The 22,151-nt window shown below is 39.8% G+C and overlaps 1 protein-coding gene across 2 annotated transcripts in view; it reads right to left on the bottom strand.

Moving 5' to 3' along the window:
• Window positions 1–13,870: 13,870 nt before the first annotated feature.
• The window catches only part of HS3ST5 (heparan sulfate-glucosamine 3-sulfotransferase 5), a 204,097-nt gene continuing 195,816 nt past the window's right edge, over window positions 13,871–22,151 (bottom strand). For both annotated transcript variants that reach the window (XM_064447434.1, XM_064447433.1), the window contains 2 exons: window positions 20,253–20,391; window positions 13,871–15,605 (listed from right to left, as the gene is read on the bottom strand). In XM_064447434.1, the coding sequence (XP_064303504.1) occupies window positions 14,675–15,605; window positions 20,253–20,359 (1,038 nt within the window). In that variant the 5' untranslated portion in view covers window positions 20,360–20,391 and the 3' untranslated portion in view covers window positions 13,871–14,674. The remainder of the gene's footprint in view (window positions 15,606–20,252; window positions 20,392–22,151) is intronic.

Raw genomic sequence — 22,151 nt, 5'->3', positions numbered from 1 at the left:
GAAATTGTTTTTCTGTCACACTGACACAGATTTTTGTAGCCACCAATTTCTCTGATACATGTCTAATTTATTTCCTCCGTACTGCTGTGCATTGTCAGGCCCAGAAGTTAGTGAATTTACCTGGTATAACCTCTACACCGCACAGAAATATGATTCCCACTTTGTTGAGAAGAAACTGAGACACAAGTGACCTGCCAAAGGTCATACAGGGAGAGTGAGGCAGAGCCAGAAATTCAACCCATAGTGCCTGCATTTTCAGGCAGAGCCTTAATAGTAAGATGAGCCTTCCTTTTTTTCAGATCATATATGCTTCTTAAAAGCCAATAAATTCTAGCTTGAATGCCTAAGGTTAGAAGCATAAATCCATATTTGTGTATACTTTCATAAATATCTTGCTTTTCAGCTGCTTCTTCAGCTGCTGACTTGCTGCTGCTTCTGAGATTTTTGTTGATGTTTGCTATAAGTTATAAAATATATTCTGGAAAGTGGGAAAGCCACCTGTAAAAATAGTCTTCCTATATCTTCATTTGCAATTTAGAAACTGGCTCTAATATTAATCTTCTGGAACAGTTTGTTTTCTAGCTTTAAATAGGCAAACCCATACAGGTATTCATAGAAACGTCATTGTTGCCAAAAGCTTATAATACCAGACAAAATTCCCTGATTTTTCTCACAACTCTTAGCCCTTCACAACCATTGTGAAACTCATTATGCACTCTCTGAGTTTTTAATTATGCTATCTGTATCCTTTTGATCTACTCAAAATTAGTGGGAGTCAACTGCTTTTTATATACTCTGCTAAGTGAAACGTGATTATGCTTCTCTTCAGGAAGGCCGCTTACCCTTAAATCAAGACATTTTCCTTTTTTTAAAAAGTCCCCATCTGATCTCTAAAAAATGGTACGTAATGCTTTACTAAAAAAGAAGTTAGACTAACTGTTCTATAATCTCGGGAACACCCGTAGGATTTTGTCTTAACTATGACATTAAACTGGTCCATTTTCAGTCTTCAGGGGTCTCTGTTGAACTTTTATTTAGGGATCTTTTCTTAAAAAAAACTACCACTAAAATTTTCACTAGTTAGTAACTATTACCTTTAGCAACCTTGGCTGTGGCAGCTTATGCCCTTATTCCTGGGTCATTTTACTGAAATAACATATATGAGAATCTAAAATCTTATTCTCTGTGAAAAGAAGACCCTGTCACATGAATCAGCTGAAAAGCAAAGGACTGAAAGGGGCATAAAGACTAGATCAGTCTCTCTCTTCTTATCTTGCTTTGTCCTGTGCTTGTTGGTAACTATAGAGAAGTCCACACTGTTCCTGGTTATTGGGTGCTATTCAGAGGCTTTCAGTCAATGGCGCTGTCAAACAAACCTCTTTCATGTGCACTGTGGGATAAATTCTGAGGTTTCTTCATGAAAAAGATGAACTTGTTATTCTTGTATAGCATGTGCCCTTTTTTTTGGCCTAGATATTTCAACCCAGTGCAAGCGGTTTTGACCTGGCCATGATTTAAGGGCTCTGTCCATTGGCTCGGGGTTTCTGGATATCCAGCATGTCAAGTGGGGCTGTTGTGCCTAAGCCACTTGAGTGACCAGGTGTTTGGAAATCCTAGCCTTGTCAGCGTAACTGCTGTGCACAACAGAGATGTCTCATATGCTGAAGATATTTGCAGAGATATTTGCAAAGTACGGAAATATAGTAACCTCCAGATAGCTATGAAAACTACCCTGCATCCTGATAACTCATCCTGCAGATGACAGAAAAGGGACTTGGGCACTATCAGATAACAAAATTGGAAGGAAGGATGGTGGTACGGGAGACATAATGTAAATGGTCTTGACACTGATGGAGCAGTTCTGCGTAGAAACTGATCTTGATTTTTTTTGTCAGATTCAATAAACCAATTATGTATTTTTGATCAAGATGATTATAAAATACAGTCATGGGGTAACAGTAGCTGACTTCCTGATTATTTATTCTCTCACCAATTTTTATGCTACCTGCAAATGGCTGGGGGAAAACTTTTATGCTCATCGATGTTGGTAAAATATTAAATAGTATGGAGCCATTGAACCTTCTATGTTTAAAAATATAGTTGTCAGATAACAGTGTATTTAAGAGAACATATTAAAAAGATGCACCACTGAACTTATGTTCATTTGATGAACTTTCCCGCAGAAATGCCCTTGGACAAAGCCATCAGCTGTGATGCTACTTTGCCTTCTTATAATTTTTTGAGACGGATTTTTAAGGAGGAATCCATCTTTTGTCTCGAGGTAGATTTGGTGGCTTGAAGCAGATGCACAGCAGTACCGCATCACAGCTACTATTCTTAGTTTTTATGCTGCTAAGGAAATTCTAACTTTCAAAGCATTCAAGTTTGCGTGACAAAGAATGATCTGAAGCTCAGTGTCAGGTAATGGGTCAAACAAGTTTCTCTCTGTCCTAGAGCATTACAGTGCATTTCTGCAGTGGAGTTTGAGGATAAGATCACTGTTTGAAGTCTTATTGGTTTTTATTTTTTTGTTTGTGTGTTATACTTTCTTGCTCCATAGCGTGCCCTATTGCTTGCGCATTTTCATCTTAGTTATGGTTCTGGCCTTTGAATAGAAAACTAACATCTCTGCTTCTGAGCAATAAGCAGGGAGGTCTCTCCACTGGCTCAGTTGGATAACCCAACTCTCACACTCTCATTATTATTACTATTGTTCTTATTACTATTATTATTAGAATTACAGCTGCATTAGTTCTTCAGAATTAGGACTATCTGCCTTTGTAACAACTTAAAGTGACCTAATTATGAACCCAGTTTGGCAGAGAAGCAAGACGCAGGGGCTGTTCCAGAGCCCCATGTTCAGCACTGCCATGCTTACCATTTCTATGATGAGAGCTGCAGGTGGAGATCAAGGCTTTAGATTCCACAAGCTGAGGAAATTCAGTCTGGTGGTATCCAGCTGGTGGAAGATGGTTTTGGTCCCTCTGCTGGAGGTGGGCTGAGGGCAGAAAGGTTTGGGAGTGAAGGAGGAAGCCTGGCTCTCACAGCTGAACTGGGGCACTCAGCTAAGCAAGTGGATCTCTTGAAAGTTTGGCTTGTAGCAGAAAAGTAGAAAAAAGCTGGTATTAAACTGAACACAACCACTTGATGTAAGTCACATGACTTGGTGACTTAGGACTTTCATAGACTCCTGTATTCTTAACTGGGAAAGCAGAATAGTTCTGCTGCTGGGCCTCTGCCCTTGTTCACAGGAACACAAGGGTGCAGAATTCAGCCTCATCAGAGGGCAGAAACCTGCCACAGATACTCAGGATTAGGTAGGAGTGCATGATTTACATGGAAAAGGTAACCTGGAGAAAAACTATCAGAAAATGCAATCTACAACATGTGTCTTCAATTTATTTTGGTTCTTATTTTTAATGTTAAATTTAATTTTCAAATCTATCTTTGGTATTTTTACATTCATTAGGGAATACATGTCCTGGTCTATTTATCAATTTATTTTCTCTGTTATTTCCTTTCTCCAATATACTTCTAAATACCTTTTTGTTTCCTCTTAAATACTTTGACTGGCATTAAATGGTTTTTCTTATTTCCCTCTCTTATATTATACCCTCACATATGGCAACTGATTTGTTTTATTCTCTTTTTCTATGTTAAATATAATTTCTTTTTCATCCTTACAGCCACAGATTTGTTTAATTCCTATTTCTTGTCAAATTACATCTGTGCTTGCATGTATGTATTCTTTCTTTCCAGAGAAAATGGTGCCTTTTGTCTATCACTTTTATTTTCTCCAGGTTTTTTTGTGTGGCTTTTATTCTGAGATTCAGAAGCTGTTTATCCTTCGAAGATGCAAGCTGCAGGGTTATAGCAATGATTCATTTGGACAATTCAAGCTGGCCAGCTCAGCGTATAAAATTTCTCATCCACAACTTTTGCAGATTCCCTTGCACCCTGCAGCCTAACAGTGTTCCCTGTCTTGGAGAAATAACATAATCCATGCCTGAAAACCATGTGTGAACTGTCCCTGAGTAAAATTCACGTGGGTCAGGAGTCACAGCTTGGTGATGCCTGCTTTAGAGTATCTCAAACCGTATGCAGACATCTTCCTTCATTTGAAACATTGAGCTGACAACTGGAATTAGCTCCTTTTTAAGTGGTTAATTACTCCTGTATTTTGATTAGGAGAGTAATAACCTTTGTCAGTCATGCTGATAGTACGTTTGGCTTGACATACAGAGCTGCCCTTTCTGCCCCCCCCCCCCCCCCGGAAATTTGGTGAGTCATCAAGCAAGGAACCCAGCAAAAGGGCAAGATTTCTCTTGTGAGAAATCTGAGCAATTACCTACCTACTGCTTTACAAAAGGACATCAGCTCAGCACACAGAAGTCACAGTGTCCCTTCCCTAATGCAAAACCACAACAATGTACATGAACAAACAAACAAAGAAAGCCTTACCAAAAAAGAGATTTTTCTTAAACAGCCTTAGGGAGAGACTGAGAGAAGACCCATGCCAGGTGTCTGTATCCCAGGTAGAAAGAGCTCAGATATGATGGAGATGAGCTCTGGAGACCAGGAAAGAGCAGGTGTGTATGAAAGACTTAGAATAAGGCTTACTGTGCATGTACATATATAGAAAGGTTATGTAGCAAGGGAGAGACCTGCCTCTTATCCCTAAGGAGAAGATGAGAGCAGGCCCCCCAGGAAGCACACCTCTTTACTGAGTGATGGGCCAGGGTGCACACCTGCATCAGCAAAGGAATCTGCTTTGCCCCTGCCCTCCCACCACTACAGATTTGGGTTCCCACAGCAAAGCCAAGCCTTTCTGCCAGCTGGGGAGTGCAGCCCAACCCTGGGAGCTGCACTGAGTCTGGTCATGGGCTGTACATGGCTCAGGACCTTCCCTGCTTTCATCCCTTTGGTACAAGTCAGCACCATCCATAACTACCCACATGGGAGACAATGGATCAGTCAGATTCTGGATTTGTGTTTCCTTCTGGTAGAGACTATGGGGAGCCTAATGATGCAGGACTCAGAGTGGGAACAGGTGGTGGGACAGGTAAGGCAGAGGAGGAGCGGGAGAGCGGGTGAACATGTGCTCCCAGGGGTGCTATGTCAGTCTCCCAGAGAGCTTTCTGTTGATTACTTGCCCATACTCAGAGCATGGCAATGTAACACCAATGGAGTTTTCCCAATCTACATGCAAGCAGAAAATACGTTGATATGCTGGCTGAATATGCCAGGACCAAAAATCAATAGAGACAAAGCATATTTACTACACAGCCCTGACCTGTGTTTGAGGATACATTATTCTGAACAATGTCTCCAGCAGCTGTGATGCTCACCTCTTTTTTACACCTGAAACTTCCCTCTTGCCTCTACAGGATCATAAAGTTTGGTATGACAGAGCTATCTCCCAGAGATTTTACTACAGGTGTAGCAGTCAGGGTTTCTTAAATTAAAGGCAGTGGTATTTCATTCCTGTGGGCTCTACCTCTGTCCTGGATTTGAATTCTATTTCTGTGTGAGAAAATGATCTCCCTCTAGATACTCAGAATGCACTTCCAAAAAGCTGCAGCTGCGGTTTTCCAGAAAAACTGGAATTAATTGCATATAAAGTGCTACTACACCTTCAGCTTGATTACACAAAAAGCCGTGCAAGTTGAAAGGACATCATATCTGCTGAATTGTAACTAATAAGGAGCCGTAAAGGAAATGAAATGAGATCACCAGTGTTACTCAAATGAGCTCTAATGCTGTTTCATAACGTGTTACTAGGTTTGAAGATTGCTTGGTGGCTAATAGAGCAGTTCTACCATTTGACCGTTTGACCAAACTAGTCAGAGTACTTAGGTTTCCCCATACCACGTGAACACCTACAATGTCAGCGCTGTAGTTCACTATTCAGAGATTAAATATTGCAGACTACCTGGTCTCATCTCTCATCTGGAAACAGTGATAGTATTTCACTGTGCAGGCTGCTATGGTGTTCATAAGCTTAGATGTTTTAAGTTGGCTGCTAACTTTAAGACTAGAGCCTGGTTTCACACATGAGATTTTCTACTTCAGGGGTGTCACTCCAAGACATTTGGGGTAACTGGGGATCATTTTTGTAACGTCTGAACTTTGTAACCACCTTGCAGAATTTGTAACTCAGAAGTAGATGCTAGGTTACCCTTACCATGAGTAAGGACTCGTGCCTTCTAATAGTGCCTTCTAACAGTGCCTTCTAATGATTCAACAACCAATACAGTCCCCTCCAGAAATATCAATATAGCCTCTTGCCTGTCAAAGGCTCAGTGGCATCCATCCATTAGGCTTCCTGAGGGTTTTGTACAAGAGCAGCTGGTGCTGAGCAAGCCTAAGAAACATCCATAACACACAACCTTCCTTCACCAGCAGCTCTGTTTTGTACTTACCCCCAAAAATGGCTATCTTACAGTACAGAGTTTCTCCAGCTTGGGGGAATTTAAATGCTTGTCTCATATATTCAAAGAGTATCCTAGCCATGGTGCAAGTAGAAACAGTCTTTGGATATACTCAGTTCACTTTTTGGGTTGACCAAGGAAGCTGGCAAGAAGAGTCTTGTAGGCTAACACTTAGGAAAAAGCAGAAGAGAAGGTCCCTACAATTGTAGCCTACTCCTGTAATAATTTCTACTTTTTTATGCAATATAAAAATGCGTTGCTACTACTTCTATTTATCAAGTAATTTAACATTTTGTGTCATTGCTATTCTAATCCATTAAAATGGAGTAAAAATAGAGATCTGGGGTGTTTATGTAGCTCCAAGGCTTGATAAGATGTCTAAGTAGCTATATTCTGGATTTCTTTTAAAATCTAAATGTCAAAAGTGGAAGTGAACATGACAGCTGTGAAAAACTCAACAACAATTTGCAACATTGTAAAATAAAGCCTGTGTGTCTTTGCAAGAGGAAATTTTCCTGGATCTTAAATATAAATGAACTTGTATAAGTAGCTGTATTTGTTCCCCTTTTGTTATCAGTGGATAGAATGGCAGGCCACTGTAACAGGGCAGACCACATGCATGCAGGTGGCAATTTTAGCTCCAGGATGGAAACATAGTCAGACTTTTTCCCTAATCAGCACTGAGTGCAAGTTTCTCCTCCAGTTAATCCTGTGGGCCTTCAAAGCAAATTGATTTAAATGAGCCTGAAGGTGTAACAGCAACTGTCCACTGTGTAGGATATGCATTGCTAACTACTACTGATTGCAATGATAATTACATGTGGCTGCCTCTTAGAAGACTGGCCTTACCATTCACCTAAAAAACCCAAAAGACTATTATTCCCTTTATCTCCTTGATGCAGGCTGGCCCTTGCAATGCATAGCAAATGTGGTGCTTTTCCTTTTTTAAGACAAATGATGGTTTCGCTTCACCAGCCCTATACATCTGAGCTGCTTCTTTGGAAGGCACTGTGATATACCACAGCTATCCAAAGTTAAAAGTCTTTTTTCCATTCCTGTAAAGCTAAATTACTAGTGGAGCCAAGCTGACGAGCTTGTAACAGCTGAAGCAATTTTCTGAAGATGAAGTTAGTAATAGTGCTGTTGCTAGTCCCACCTCTTAAGAAATGCCTATCACTTTTTTCATATAGTAGGGAATTGTAAATTAATTCTTCTGTCTCCATGGGTTTGGAATAGAAACAATGCCTTCACAGTTCAACGAAGTGGAAAGTCTTTCATCAGTAGAAAATCAGCCAAGGAATTGGATGGCAAAACCCTCATACATTACAAAACAGTTGTTTGCAATTAAGGCCAGGAGTAAGACATGCATGAGTCTGTCATTTTTCTTTCTGTTTACTTAATCAGCCTGAGGCATAACATTAGATGGTTTGAAGTGGCATCGTTTCCTTGTCATGTCCTGTGATTTGCTGTATATTATGTGTACAGTATATGTACTGTATCAAAGAACCACAATCTGTTCAAAATATAGATGTTTCATATTTTGCCTGAATCCTGATCAATAATCAGGACATTTTCACAGAAGCATTAACCTTCTGAAGTAGTGACCACTGCTGCTGAGGGGAGATTATTTTGAAAGTTGTTAGAGGGAATCATCTAGGAATCACAAGGACATCAGCAGAAGTAAATTAGTTGTGCCACAATCTTTCTCTGCAGTCACAGTGACAAAGGCAGTGACAGCCTCGGCTGAAGTTTCTTTTTCTGTCTCACAAGACACACATTTGAGGGAGAGTTGTGGATCACTGTGCACTATGCGAGAGAACTTTGTAACTGATACGAAGCTGAATGGAACCAAAGCTGAACTGAAAATAAGCTAGATATAAACTAAAAAGAGTCAGGTAGTTTGGTCAACATCGGCTCCTAAAGTCATGCTACTGCAAGTTTTAACAGGGATCTCAGAACAGCAAGTAAACATATTTACCATATGCTTAACATGGTGCAGCAGATGGACGATGGCATTCTAGTCTTTTCTGTGCTTTCCTTGCACTTGTCAATTCAAGCCCTGGGAAGGAAGCTGGTATCCAGATTGATAACACATGGATGTTCTCTAAGGGCTTGACTCTTTCATCAGTGCACTATTGCAGAAAACCCTTTCTCTAGAAATGTAAATGCAGTTAGTGGTAGCTGGTAGTTCTGAAGATGGGTTTATTATATCTGTCTCCAAGTTGTCAGAAGGTAAATCAAGCTTTAAAGAACAGATTAGCCAGAGCTGATCAACTGGTAGAAGAGTGCTATGAAATATCATACGTAAAGCATCTCCTCAAAGAAACTCATAAACAAACTAAAAATCAATTTATAGGTAGTGATGATGGTTAGCCTGGGCACATCACTGTTTCAGTAACATGAATGAGTCTTCAGTAACAAAATAAAGTCCCTACAAGGTGTTCTGGGACTGATTAGATCTATGTTGCTAAGGTTTTAAATATTTTCTTTCCTCTGTGAAGTAAGTCTTACACTATAGACTCTAAACAGTGAGACTGAAGTAGAAGTCTAACAGCACTGTAGCCAGTAGCCAGTTGGTGTGCTTGAGTTTACAGGTACAATACAAAAAATGTTTGCAATTACCATTAAAAATCTCTTTAAAACATTTATGTAAAGTCCTTTTCACTGCAAGCAAGCTCTTTAAAAAAGTAAAATTTACCATAATTTACTCTGTTTCTGCAGTCTGTTAAAAATCTGAGGACCAAATCTACCAGGGATCTCCAATAAGTTTAAAGTGGTGTGGCAAGTATTTTTTTAAGAAGCTAATGAAACAAACCATAGCATTTTCAAAGTGAGTTGGGAAGGAAAATAAAATTTCTGTTCCCATATCAGTATATTCATTATCAGAGTTTAAAGGTACTACCCAAACTTTTCTGATTCATTTTATACATCTATTCTTGCAGCTAGGGAACACCTTGTCAGTGGGTTCAAGGGTTTTCTGGGTAAGTACACAGAAGAGGAAGGCACTCAGTGCTGCTACATCCGAAGATTGTGCTGTCCCACTGGAGACATCCAATGACTGCAAACCATTGGAGCCTGGAAATTTCCTCATGCTTTCCTTGTCTTTATGTCCTTCGTGAGGCATTAGCTATTGACTACTTCTAGTGACAGATCCTGTTTTGGAAAGACCTTTGCTGTGACCCAGTACAGTTTTAGTGACATTACTCACCTTTTTAGGTCAAGTTGGTCTGCTGCTTGCGTAGTGAACTGAAGCACGTCCGTGTGGAAGAAGCATGAGAGGCAGTGCGAAGGAGAGGGAAAGAGCACATTGTGTGCACAGGGAGGTTGGGACCTTGGGAAGCATCAGCTGGGATTGTAGGCTCCTTCTACAAACCTGGTTTCTTTTTTTACACAGAAAAAAAAATAGCATTTTATCCCATTTTAAACGAAGGCAGAGATAGATTCAGCTCCTGACCTCTTCTTCATCAAGAAGGGTCATTCATGAACTTCCTGGTTACTGCAGGCTTCTCAGTCATTGTATGAAAACCAGCAGCAGAGATTTGTTAGACTGTCATTAACAAGCAATGCTTCTGCATGATCTTTGCTCCAACATTAGCTGCCTTACGAGAAACTGGGCCTTGAACTTTTCAAGTGGGTATTAAAAATCCCTTCCAGTGATAGGTCTGCCTTTGGCCTTTTCCAAGGATGCAGATAATTCATTTCAGTGATGCGCTATTGCTGGAACAGTCTCTAGCACTGCTGAAACTTCACTAAGTCATATCAGTTAAACTGGAAGCAAACAAGGTGTTTGCTAGAGCACTCAACCCTACCTCATGGGAGATAAATCAGTTGCATGTGTGCAAAATAACTGGATGTAATGAGTTCAGTGTAGGATTTAGGCACCCCAGTTTAACAGTAAGTTTATTCCATCAAAGAGCAAATGCCTGGAAACAGAATTGTGGAAAAGCCTAAAACTCATGAAATTTCTGAACTTCCCACCTTGGACAGGTGCATGAGCATTTAAGTACTAAAGTCTCATCTGTTATGAAAGCGTCATTTGAAAACTTCCACAAACTCCCAGTAATTTTATAGGAGCTTTAGTCTCTCACTATTACTAACATTTGATTGTTTAGAGTAAAATAGATCTAACTTGCTAAATCATGATTTCAACAAGCCTCATTAGCATCAAGTACCCTATATTGAGGACAGGAAATGGAAGTTTCTCCCAAAATTTTTATTGTTATGTGTTTGTGGGTTGATTGAATTTTTGCTTTTGTTTTCTTCAAATTATGGTCAACACTTTGGTCTTAAGTATAAGTCAAATAAAAACAGAGAAGCAATAGATGTTAAATCTTTACCACGTGCATTCAGACATGAATCTTTTGCATTCACTCAGTAGGCCACAGATTCTTCTGGACATATCACTACGGCACTTGTCCAGTATAAAGAGCTGCTAATGTAATCTGGAACTGCAGAGAATTTAAATAATATGCATCTATGAAACAAATTTTAATGGCTCTATTACCCAAGTTTATGGGTATAACCCAGTGTCTTGCTGTAGCGAATGCCATGCAAGAGACATTGCTCACTGGGAGCTTCTTGAAAAGAGCTTCACTACATTATTTTTTCTGGAAATTTACCTGCTATGTACCTTGGGTTACTATATTCTGTGTCACTCAGCATCACTCTGAGGTCATTCAGGATGGAAAAAAGAAATATTTCTCTAAGTTACCTCCTTATCTTCTCCAGTCAGAGAGTTCCAATAAATTGCGCAATCTCCCAATATGAGTTTGGTCAGCTAGCCAGGGAGTAAACATGTGCACAGTAGCGCTTCCACAGCTTGGGTTTGAACAGTGATTGGACCGGCTTGTGACACTGGGCTTGGATCTTCTCTGAGGTCTGTGTAACGCTGAACTGATGGGTAATACTTAATAAGAACGTTAAAGGTAGAGGGAGATCTTCACAGGATCACAGAGTGGCTGAGGTAGGAAAGGGGGTCAAATCCCCTGCTCAAGTAGGGCCACCCAGAGCCATTTGCCTAGGTCTGTGTCCAGATGGCTTTTTAATATCTCCAATGGTGGAGACTCCACAACCACTCTGGGAAGCCTGTGCCAGTGCTTAGTCAGCCTCACAGTAAAAAAGTTTTTCCTGATGTTCAGATGGTGCCTCCTGTGTTTCCGTTTGTGCCCATTGCCTTTTAAAAATCTTGGACTACTATAGTGCAATGTGTTGCTCAAAACCTTGCTTCTCTTGTATTCTTAGCCATTATGTAAAAAAAAAATCCATTCTAATTGGGCAAATACATTTTCATCGTGCTTATTCTGCTTTCCTTAAGAAAAGACGGTACAGTGGGTTAATGGTAAATGAATCACTGATCTCCAAATATCAGTCCTTTATCTACCTATATAGATTTCTGAGAATACAATTTCAAATTCATCCTTGATATTCTTTTATGCTGCAAATTGTTGTTCTGTGTGGTTTAAATAGCAGCTGGGACAATCTGATAAAAATGCACAGAAATATTAGCACTCTTAATCCAAACATTTATCAGAGCTGTGAAGCCTGCAATTTTACGGTACAGAAAATATGAAAGATGCAATGTCTTTAGAGAACTTGAATGTCATAAGTTAACAGCTGCAACTTCATATAGCTATGCATCACTCTGCAATCATAAACTCAAGCTATGAGCGCTCTTCCCAGTCTGAACACTCATGATCAATTTGAATAGAAATGATTCACTCAGGATTTGGGAAGCAAAGCAAAGAGGCTGAAATGAATTATTCACAAATTGCTCCTGAAGAGGTAAATACCATAAGGTCAGAACTTCTCAAACTGGTTATGAATACTGCAGCAAAATCCCCGTTAACCTAGGACATTGCACTGAAGGCTCAGTGAAAGTGAATCAGTCTCCTGCTCTTTTAGACTTTTTAATGCATTGCAATGCCTCTGAACCCTCTTTCCTCCCCTGCTATTCCTGACTATTCCTCTGCACTTTTTTGAACCAGATTTGTCTAAGATATCACCTAAATTTATCCATGTGTTGCCAAAATTGCAAACGAAAATCTGGAGTTAAGCCAGCTGACTTTAACAGGAATGTGCGTAATTGGGCCTGTTAAATCAGTCTCTGTGATTTTTCTGATCAATGCAGAGAGATATTAATTTCAAATGCATATTTTATGCTTAGAGGTAACTTTGGCCTAATTTGTCCCTTTCACTGAAAATATGTCTTGGCCTTCAGTCGTAGTTTGTAGCCAGGACTATATCAAGCCAGTAAGTATCACCCAAAGCCGTCTGGAATCTGGCTGCTCACCTGAAGATAGTGCAGATGTTAAACTGGATAAAATCTCCTCTCTGAACACTATTAGGTGAGTTAGATGTCTCAGTCTGTATGGCTGGATGTGGGTAGGATAAATGGCTCTCATACAGGAAAACAATGAGTACAATTGTAGGTGCTGCGGAAAATTTCACATATGCTCTACTGTGTTGTGTTGGCAAGGCTCCGAAGCAACATGAAGAAAGGGCACATTGCTCACAGTGCTAGCACATATGATTAAAGATACAGCAAGGCAAGTAGCAATCTCTCACAAGAGATTTAAAAATCACTTATTTAGAAAAACGATGCTTCCAAATCACTGAGCAAGATAAACAGCCCACAGGGAAAACTTGATCTTATTATACTCTGAACTGCCAGCTACTCAGCTACTGTAGCTCAGAATATTCAGATGTTCTGGATACTTTCCAAAATCTATGTCCCCATCCATCTTGAGATGTTGGATTTAAAGTGGTTGGGTTTCTTTTCCTTTCTTTCCTTTCTCTTATTTTAAAAGACATTTTTCAATTGCTTTTATTCTGTTTGTGAATCTTTAAGAGCCAAACAATGTATAGAGCATGAAATACTTATTTCGTGCGTTAATTTCTTGTCATTTACTGAATGGAAACATGAGCTATATGTTTATACCAGTAATAACAACACTGTGGTTGGTTGTTCGGAGCAGGTACATAAGCTACCAGATAAAAGCAGAGGTATCACAACTGTTTTCCTTGATTTCTGAAACATCACCAGCTTTCAGCGATCAAATCTCTGTAACTCTTCTAATCTTGTTTGTCTGTCTGTCGTTTTGGTTATAATGGCTGCTCTGCTTTTCTGATATACCTGGTTACAGTAATCTTTTACAGTCATCCTTTAGCCTCACGGGCTACTGCAACTGAATTAATTATAGCGAAGTGCTGCAACAGAACAGCAATAATGTTCTTTGAGGTGTGTATTACACCAGATTCCCAGATGGATGAGTTTTTTAATAAACTCAGCTTCACAGCATGTATCAGTTTTCTCAACTGTCTAGAAACCAAGTTTACAAGTGCAGCTCTCTCTCACACACTTGCACAGGATTTGTCGGTGCTAAAGGACCACACTGATATATATCAAGCAAAGGTGAAAAGCAGTTGCACATATAGGTAATTTTAATCCATTCCATTTTTAAATACCACAATAAATTTAATTTTCACAATAAATTAAATAGCCATATTCAGTTTACAAAATAGAATTACTTAGTGTGAAACCAGTATTTACAAACATTGTACACTATGTACACGATGTTTAGCTTTGTCAACACACAAGCATAGAAGAAAAAATTATTTGACCTTTTTTTGACACGTGATTGACATGCTACAAGTGACACTATGGTCCATACAATAAAACAATAGTGCAAACTCACCACAGGAACTCTGAGACAATGTTGTTTGTATGAGATAAGATATTAATTTCAAATAATAAGAAAATAGTACTATCCACTCTCATTGTAAAAATTCAGCACTGTGTTTAAAGTGTCAGTATTCCTTTAGCAATATACATACCAAGTATAGCCTGAAGATTATGCTTTCTCACAGCCTCACAGACTTTTGACATGAATTTTTATGGCATAAACGAACGTTCTGCTTAGATCAATAAGTATGTCACATAAACACTTCACTAAGCGAGAGGAACACTGACCCTTTTAACGGTGTCTGACTTTATTTCCCTCAATACCTCCTTTCCCTTTATTATTATATCTTAAAAGATGCAACTATGCTGACGGCAAATTCATGTTAGTTACTACTCTGTAGAAAAAATTGATCCCACCATATATTTGGTCACACACTGCATATGTACACGTATGCATGAAAAAAGGTTACTTTGATAGCCGCGTCTATGAAAAGTGCATATTTTAGCAGAGACATTTATTGCATGTCTCAGGTGCAACAGAAAGTGTTGTATGAAGTTTAGTTTAGGGCCAGTTAAATGTCCTCCCAGTGATCTGGTAAAATTTTTGATTAAAAGGATGAAAGAACTTGCGCAATTTGGTAATGACAGAGGTATCCACCTCTGGATGGATGCGTCCCTTGCTACCCGCCAGGCACTTGTTAAAGACAATGTTAAATCGCAAGCAGTAAAACCCTCTGGTGGCATTGAAGTATAAATTGTACTGACTTATCCTCGGAGGAAGATTTAGGAACTTCTCGACCAGCTGAAGTTCTGGCAGTGGTTCTGTGATGAGCCGGTCTCCATCTACAATATGAAACTGCTCGATTGGGAAGTATTTTAACCATCTCTCCAGATGTTTTGTGTAGATGCTGGTTCTCACTGCCTTATACTTAGTGTTCACTTCGCAGGTATTAGGATCAATAGCCAGCTTCTCAAATTTGTAGTAGGTTTTGTTCTTCCTTTCCTTACCTTCCAGCACCTGAGTGTAATCAGAAATAGCTCTTGTGGTAGGTTCCCTGACAATGATCAATAATTTGATAGATGAGTTCATTTTGTAAATCCTTTCAGGTACTTCCTCAGTGATAAAATATGCAGGGCTTTTCTCAATTGTTATTTGTTGAGGGTAAGAAAAAGGCATTTTTTTCCGGTACCACTCAATCCCCTTGGCATAGTTCTCGTCATTGTCAAAGAAATGAATCTCTTGAGAAGCTTTGACCACTGCGGGATGAAGGTTCAGCATCTCCAGCAGTGCTCGGGTGCCTCCTTTCCGCACGCCAATGATAATGGCCTTGGGAAGCTGCTGAACCAGATTGTGCAGTCGTATTTGTTCCTTAGTGGCATTGCCCTTTCGGAACTCGTGGAGCAGCCCTCTCTTGAACTGCAGAGCTCGCAGTGGGATCTCGTCCTGGCCGCGGGGTCCAAATCGACCATCTATGGGGCAGAGGGGCTGCAGTCTGCAATCAAAATAAGAAGTATTTGTAAAACAAAGGCATCTCTTAAGGCAAGTTTTCTGTCAAGCTCATGGAAATCTTTTGCAATGTAATGTGATGTGCCCGTCTTTCAATTTTTATTTTATTCTGCCAATGATTAAATTGTTGCAAATATTCTGATTATTTATTCTGGTATTTTTCTGTGATTTGGCTGAATAACTCCTAACTCGACCCTTCTGCTCTTTTCAAGCATAGGCACTATGATTACTGTTCTTGGGGCTTCTTGAACCTTGCTTCACCTCCCCCGTTGCTGATTACTTTGCAATTAATTGGGCAATTTTTAAAGCATTCTAAGATGAATTTTATTTGGTCATTTTGATCTGAAAATCCAGTCCCACACTTTTCCTCTTCTTGCCTGAATTCTTTCCTGAGCTTCCCATTGTGTTGACTTTATTAGCTTTTGATCCAAAGTTAGCCTCTTTAGTGAAGAGGAACAAAAGAGCAAAACAGGAATGAAAAACAGCTTTCTAGACATCACCTTTCAATATTTTCCCTCCTCTTTAGAAGATGCCCAGTGTTTTTCCCAGGACAGAATCAGGATGACCAAGCTTCTGAATCAGGCATGATTAGCAAGGCACAGAAAGAGTGGCAAGAAAAGATTTAAAAAATGCATTTATTGCATCTTTACATCAATCATTTTCTTGTCATCACTTGTGTATCCTCCCAGTGAACTTTGTTTTGTGCCTTACTCTTTCTTCTTTTTTGTATTTTTACGCTATTCTTTTACATTCACCTGCAATTATTTCACCTATTTTCCACTTTTCTAATGTTTCCTTCCTGTATTTGATGTCACTGAATGTGATAAATTATTTAGTAAGAAAAATGTTAACAATTTCCTACTACAAACCAAAATACCGCCCTCACCTCCACTCCCAAATCAGTGCTTTGGTCATTACACAGGCCAATGTTGCACTGAAGATGAAATTAGTATGTAGAGACAACTTCTAAAATCCTACAGAAAAATATTATTAATAACTATTTGGAGACCCACGCTCTCCAAAATTAAGGATATGTAAGAACAAAGGTTGCCTAGACAATTTTAATATGAGCTCACTCTGCATATATATTATGTTTTTAAAATTACACGGCCACATGCTATTATTTTTCACAGGACCTCTGCCTCTGCCAGTGTACCAGATGGGCAATGCTCATTAATAGCTGTTTAGGTATTCAGTATTTATTCTGGTTTCTCAGCATGTGGCCCCTCACTCTTTTACTGTATATTATTCAAACCCTGCTTTCAGGACAGAATTATTTATTTCTTTATGGCTTTTCCATCCATCACTGCTTGTTGGCTTCTCTAATTTGACACTGATGCTGGGACAATGGATAGCTGGGACAAAGTAAGTTTGATCCCCCTGGCTGACCCTCTAGCTGTTTTTTTGATTATCCAGATGCTGAGAGGTATAGCCTGTCCAGACGAGCCGAAGAAACAACCCAGATGACATTGCTGGGTTCACATGAGATCTAGCTAAGTCCTGCAGACTAATTAGCTGGTGTGATGAGAAGTGAGTTCCTGTTGTTATTTCTTCTCTCAAGTTTCCACTGTCTTTTTTTCCTTTGCTGTCTGCCATCTACTGAATAAGAGCCTGACTTGGTTGCAAAGACTGAATGATTGCAACGCTGATGCAAACCTCCCAATAAAAAAAAAAACAACCACAAAAAAAACAACCCAAAACCACCAACCCAAAAACCAAGCAGAAAGCAATGTCTTAACTTGACAGTGGTACAATTTGGTGAGGTTGTGGTGAGGCTGGTAAGACACTGTTTCTGCAGCAGCAAGGTGGCAGTTAAAGGCATAAGAAACAAAAGCTGCAATTGCTATCTCTGTTCTTCTCTTCCCTCTCCTTCTGTGTATTTGTTATTTGTTTTCAAGCAAAAAAGATTCCGCAACAGCAGTTCCAGGCCCATCTCAACTAATTTTATCTTTTTTTGCTCAAAAAGACAGCACTGCCTTCGGTGTAACACAACAGCTTGCCAAACAGGGTAGTTTCCTTTAAGAGTAAATAAAGACTCAAGATATCCTCCAGCCTAAGGGAGAAGACTGCATGTTGTTAAAAGTCCTTCCTCAACACTTTACATTTCAGGTTTTCTACTTTCTCCTTTCTTCTCTCTCTAACCAATAAAAAAGATCCTTTAAAAGATCTTGGCAATGGTGGTATTAAGCAGGCTGTCAGATTTGGTAGCTGAATCCCCAGATGTAGCTATTTACTATTATATCACAACATGTTAATATTTTTGATTCTCTGAGTCATTTTTTTCCAATAAAATGACAGAGTCCTTTGCAAAGGAAGAGTATATGACCTTTATTATATCACTGAATTTGCTCTCCCAAACCAGGCAATTTCTCAAATGGCTACAGTAAAACTCCACAAATATTCTTCATGAGAAAACCTACCACAGAACAATTCATCTCAGGGAACTGTATTTTTGGCAAATTTCAAAACAACTGAAGTCAGCTGGGAAATCTTAATGACACACAGTAGTGCTGTCTCTCCTGATCCAGAATACTTGCTAATTTGCTTCCAATAGAGGTGTCACAGTGGCAAAACACTATGTGCCTGGTTCCAGCAGGAGCTGTTTGGAACATCAAAATCAGGTGTGGATGGTCCCCATACTACCAATGAGAGAGTCAGGCGACTCAAAGACTGGCCCAGATCTTCTCAGAATTGCCATGCACAGAATCCGTTTGAGCTTCCACATGTGAAGCAGCTCCATGCGCTCAGGATCTGAAGGACGGCAGCCTCCCCCAGAGGGAAGTGCTCAGCTTATTGGACTTTATGACTCAATGAATCAGATAAGCTAGTGGTAATTTCCCTTTGGGCCTAAGAAAACTCAAAAAATTCCAGTCAAAGAACATAATCTCAGGCTATTAAATGTGAGCCATCTCCAGCTCCCTTGTTGAAACTGGATCTGCATAAATTAAGCATAAATGAATGTGGATTTCTTCCTGAACAATTAGTTTTCCCAAAGTCGATTGAAGCCACTCAGTGCCCTTTTACTCAGAGATTCAACAAGTCTGGACTGTGCCCTAGTGCTGAGACAGAACATTTCCCATTAATTTGTCTGTGTCTCATCTTTTCTAGTGCTTCCTTCTCCCTCTCTTTCCTAACCAGTCCAAATAAAGGGCTGCTTTTCAGCAGTGTGGTATTTTTCACACTGGGTAATGCAAGAGAATGAAACTGGATTTTACTGCCATTGGCAACATTATATATGAAACCGGTGGAATTCACTGCCGCAGGAGGTCAGCAAGTCAAATACTGTGGCAAGATAATTTTATAGCTATCAGTAAATTCTGAAGATGTGCAAGCATAGATAATAGCATAAGGTTAATTAGATTTCATGCCTTTGAGCATAAAATATACTTTTGCAGGGACCAGTAAGGCATTCTGCCTCCATTTACAGAATCACATTAGTCTCAGTGAAGTTTTCACCTCTGAAGCATCGGAGATGCTTTGACCACCAGGGGAAAGAAGATATAAATTCTGGGGCTTAATTTGCAATGCACTTGGTCCTAGCTGAGCGCATGGTCTCCCTCTTCTGGAGTGGATTTAAGCAGCTGAAGAAGGCACCCAGTGACCTCAGACGGAGCTCAACATTACCTACCAGTGGACACTAGGTAACTCTGTTTTCAATTCACTTTCCATGCACTGCATATTCACACAGCGTTGTGTCACAATTTTGAACTCAGCTAATGTCTTCCATCATTTAAAAGAAGAACACTAATAAAGCACTAGCACTGGCAAGCTGTCTACCAGCTTCTGAAAATCTTGAAGTCTTGTTTCCTTCATTCTTTTGAAAAAGTGTGGTTTTTGTTGTTTTTTTTTTTAAATCCTGTCTTTGTGTAGCACCTACCAGAGCAATCCCAGGCCATTTTGAAGGTGACAGAAATAGTAGTGTCAGTGCAGGTACCACTAGCGCTGCACTGTCAATAACCAGTCAAAACTCAGTCTGGTCAAAAGTGCCAAACACTCTTTGATCTCCTCTGCGGGATTTTCTACTGCTCTCCAGGAAATCACTTGCAGAGAAAACCCACTTATTTAGCACATTCAGCTCTGGAAAACACTGGCTAATTAACACAGTTAAAATTCTCAAACCCTGAAGCAATCTTTCAAGTGAAATAGTATTCAGAACTTGACGAGCTACTCTGCAGGCTCATACTTAATTTTAACTACCGCTGTAGCACATTAATTGCTTGCTCATAAATTTAGAAAAGACGCTATATAAATACATCATAACTGTTTGCTGAAACTAGAGGTCAACACACAGATGCACACAGACAAAAATGAGCTACTGTAATGACATTTTTACTGGATGCTGTTTTATTTCTTCTCTGAAAACAAGTGCCAATGTGCTCAGAATACAAATGGACAGACAGAAATACTTTGACAGGGATGACCTGTGACTATTTTCCTACTCTCTTCTAAAGGGGAGGAAAGAATGATGAAAACCAGTATTAGAATAGAGAGTCTTTCTCTCTTTCTATAGAAGAGTAGACACTAAAAAAAAAAAAAAGACCAAACTCCAAACAAAAAACCCAGAGCCTTTAAGCAAAAACTCAGACAATCTGGGCCCATTTCTAATTAAGAGAACAGCCACTTAATGACTTACCTATCCAAGCTCCCAACTCTGGCGACTAGATATAGGAGACTTCCAATAGCAAGGCTGCCTAGCACAAGGAGCTTCTGTCTCAGCAACGCCTGCTGTTTGAATAGCATGGCCCTCCATCAATCTTCAGGACTTCTTCAGTCTGCAGAGACAAGAACACATAAAACACTCATCAGAAAGCAATATGCAGGGTAAAGTTTAATCAGTTGTTGCAAGTGATTAAGCCACAATTGCAAAATCTTTTCAAACTGCAAAACAAGTAGTTAAAACTTTTCTGTTTGCTTCAGGTTTTCTGTCCCACGTGGTAATACCAGGCAGTGTATCTGGGATAGGGTGATAATTCTGGAAGTGGCAGTTCAGCTACATCCACCATTACTAGGGCTGTCTGTAAGAGAGCCACACTCTGGGTCTTGACAGTGCAGAGGCTTGTATTGTAGTAGGATCTCTTGTTAGGTAAATATGTTTAGACTTTAAGCCCTTCAGAATCAGCCTGGGCTAGATTTCAACAGAGATTTAAATGCTCTGCTGCCAAGCGAGGCATCAGTAACCAGGAGTTAGGCTTGTAGGTCCTGTGTACACATTGTATGGGGTCACATTTACTGTGTCTCTTTCATTATTAGAGTGTAAGCTGGAGAGAATTCTGAAATAGTGTATTTCCTGATCTTGCAGCAAGCCCCTGATGACAGACCTGAGAAGCATGTAGCTGGGGTGGGCACAACGATGATCTTTCAACACCAGTTGCATCCTATCACTTCTCCCTGTGCTGGCTGACAGCTTGCCTTGGCTGTCACCTCAAGACCTGTTGGGATACAAAATGGCATCCTTGAACTGAGCATGCCTATATCCCCAGATTTCAGCAACACCAAAGCATAGACTTAAATTTCCTTTTCTGGTGTGTACCAGAGATCAACTAAACCCACAAATGGGGGGCTCATTCAAATACTTTAGATATGAGCAGGCATGAGTCAAAAGATGTGACCTTGTCTCAAGAAGATTGAGCCAGAATAACCAGGAGGTCCCTGGATAAGGTAGAGGGTAAAGGTAGAGGCTGAGTAAAACTGTTGGTCTTTAGCCTGACTCTTTCTTAGGCATGAGGTTTGTTTTCAGGCCTGCAGACCCAGAGCTGGATGCCTAAATACCTTTTTACAAGAACTGAGGAGAAAGATCAGAGCACAGCCAAAGATGATGCAGTGCTTCACTCCGTACCAGTCCTCGGTATTCTTATAAATATACAGGAGACAATTTCAAATCCTCTCACTGGCTCAGGGGATTTAAAGCCATGTCATCTACTTACCAAATGAATGCTTTAATCACCAAACTGATCCTCTTGATATAAAAGACATAAACTGGAATCACCTGAACTACTCATCCATATTCTCTCTGCCTCAACCAGAGAATTTTTAATGTATTATGGAGTAGTTTCAACAAACTACTTTTTTTTTGTCTGAATTTTGACTGGACTGACTTTGAACAATTTTTGATGTCAAGTTTCTTATGTTTTACTACTAGAAAAAACCCTTTTACAGCTCACTTTCTTCTTTTCCAGCCTTAGGACTTGAATCAAGCAAGACTGGGACAGATTATTATAAGCATATAGCTGTAGCTATATGCTTATAGCTGTATACAGAAGGAGAATGGGTAGTGAGAGTGCAAGGTGTGAATGGCCACTGTTAAACAGAGCCTACAAATGTTTCTTTGTTCAGTCCATACTGTTAAATTTTTGGTCCAGAAAGCTCTCGTGAGACTCCAGGATACAGTTTGGGAGCTACTGTAAGCCAGGGACCATTCCCAATACACTTCATGCATGCAGCCTCTCTGCCTTAATGCTGGCTGAGTTTAATGGTATGGATGCAGGTCACTTTGTACAGGTTGTCTTCAATGATGGTAGAATAGTTATTCCCA

Source organism: Phalacrocorax carbo, chromosome 3 (assembly GCF_963921805.1).
Source record: "Phalacrocorax carbo chromosome 3, bPhaCar2.1, whole genome shotgun sequence".
In the NCBI taxonomy this organism is placed as follows: domain Eukaryota; kingdom Metazoa; phylum Chordata; class Aves; order Suliformes; family Phalacrocoracidae; genus Phalacrocorax; species Phalacrocorax carbo.
This window is presented reverse-complemented; position numbering and strand designations above follow the sequence as displayed.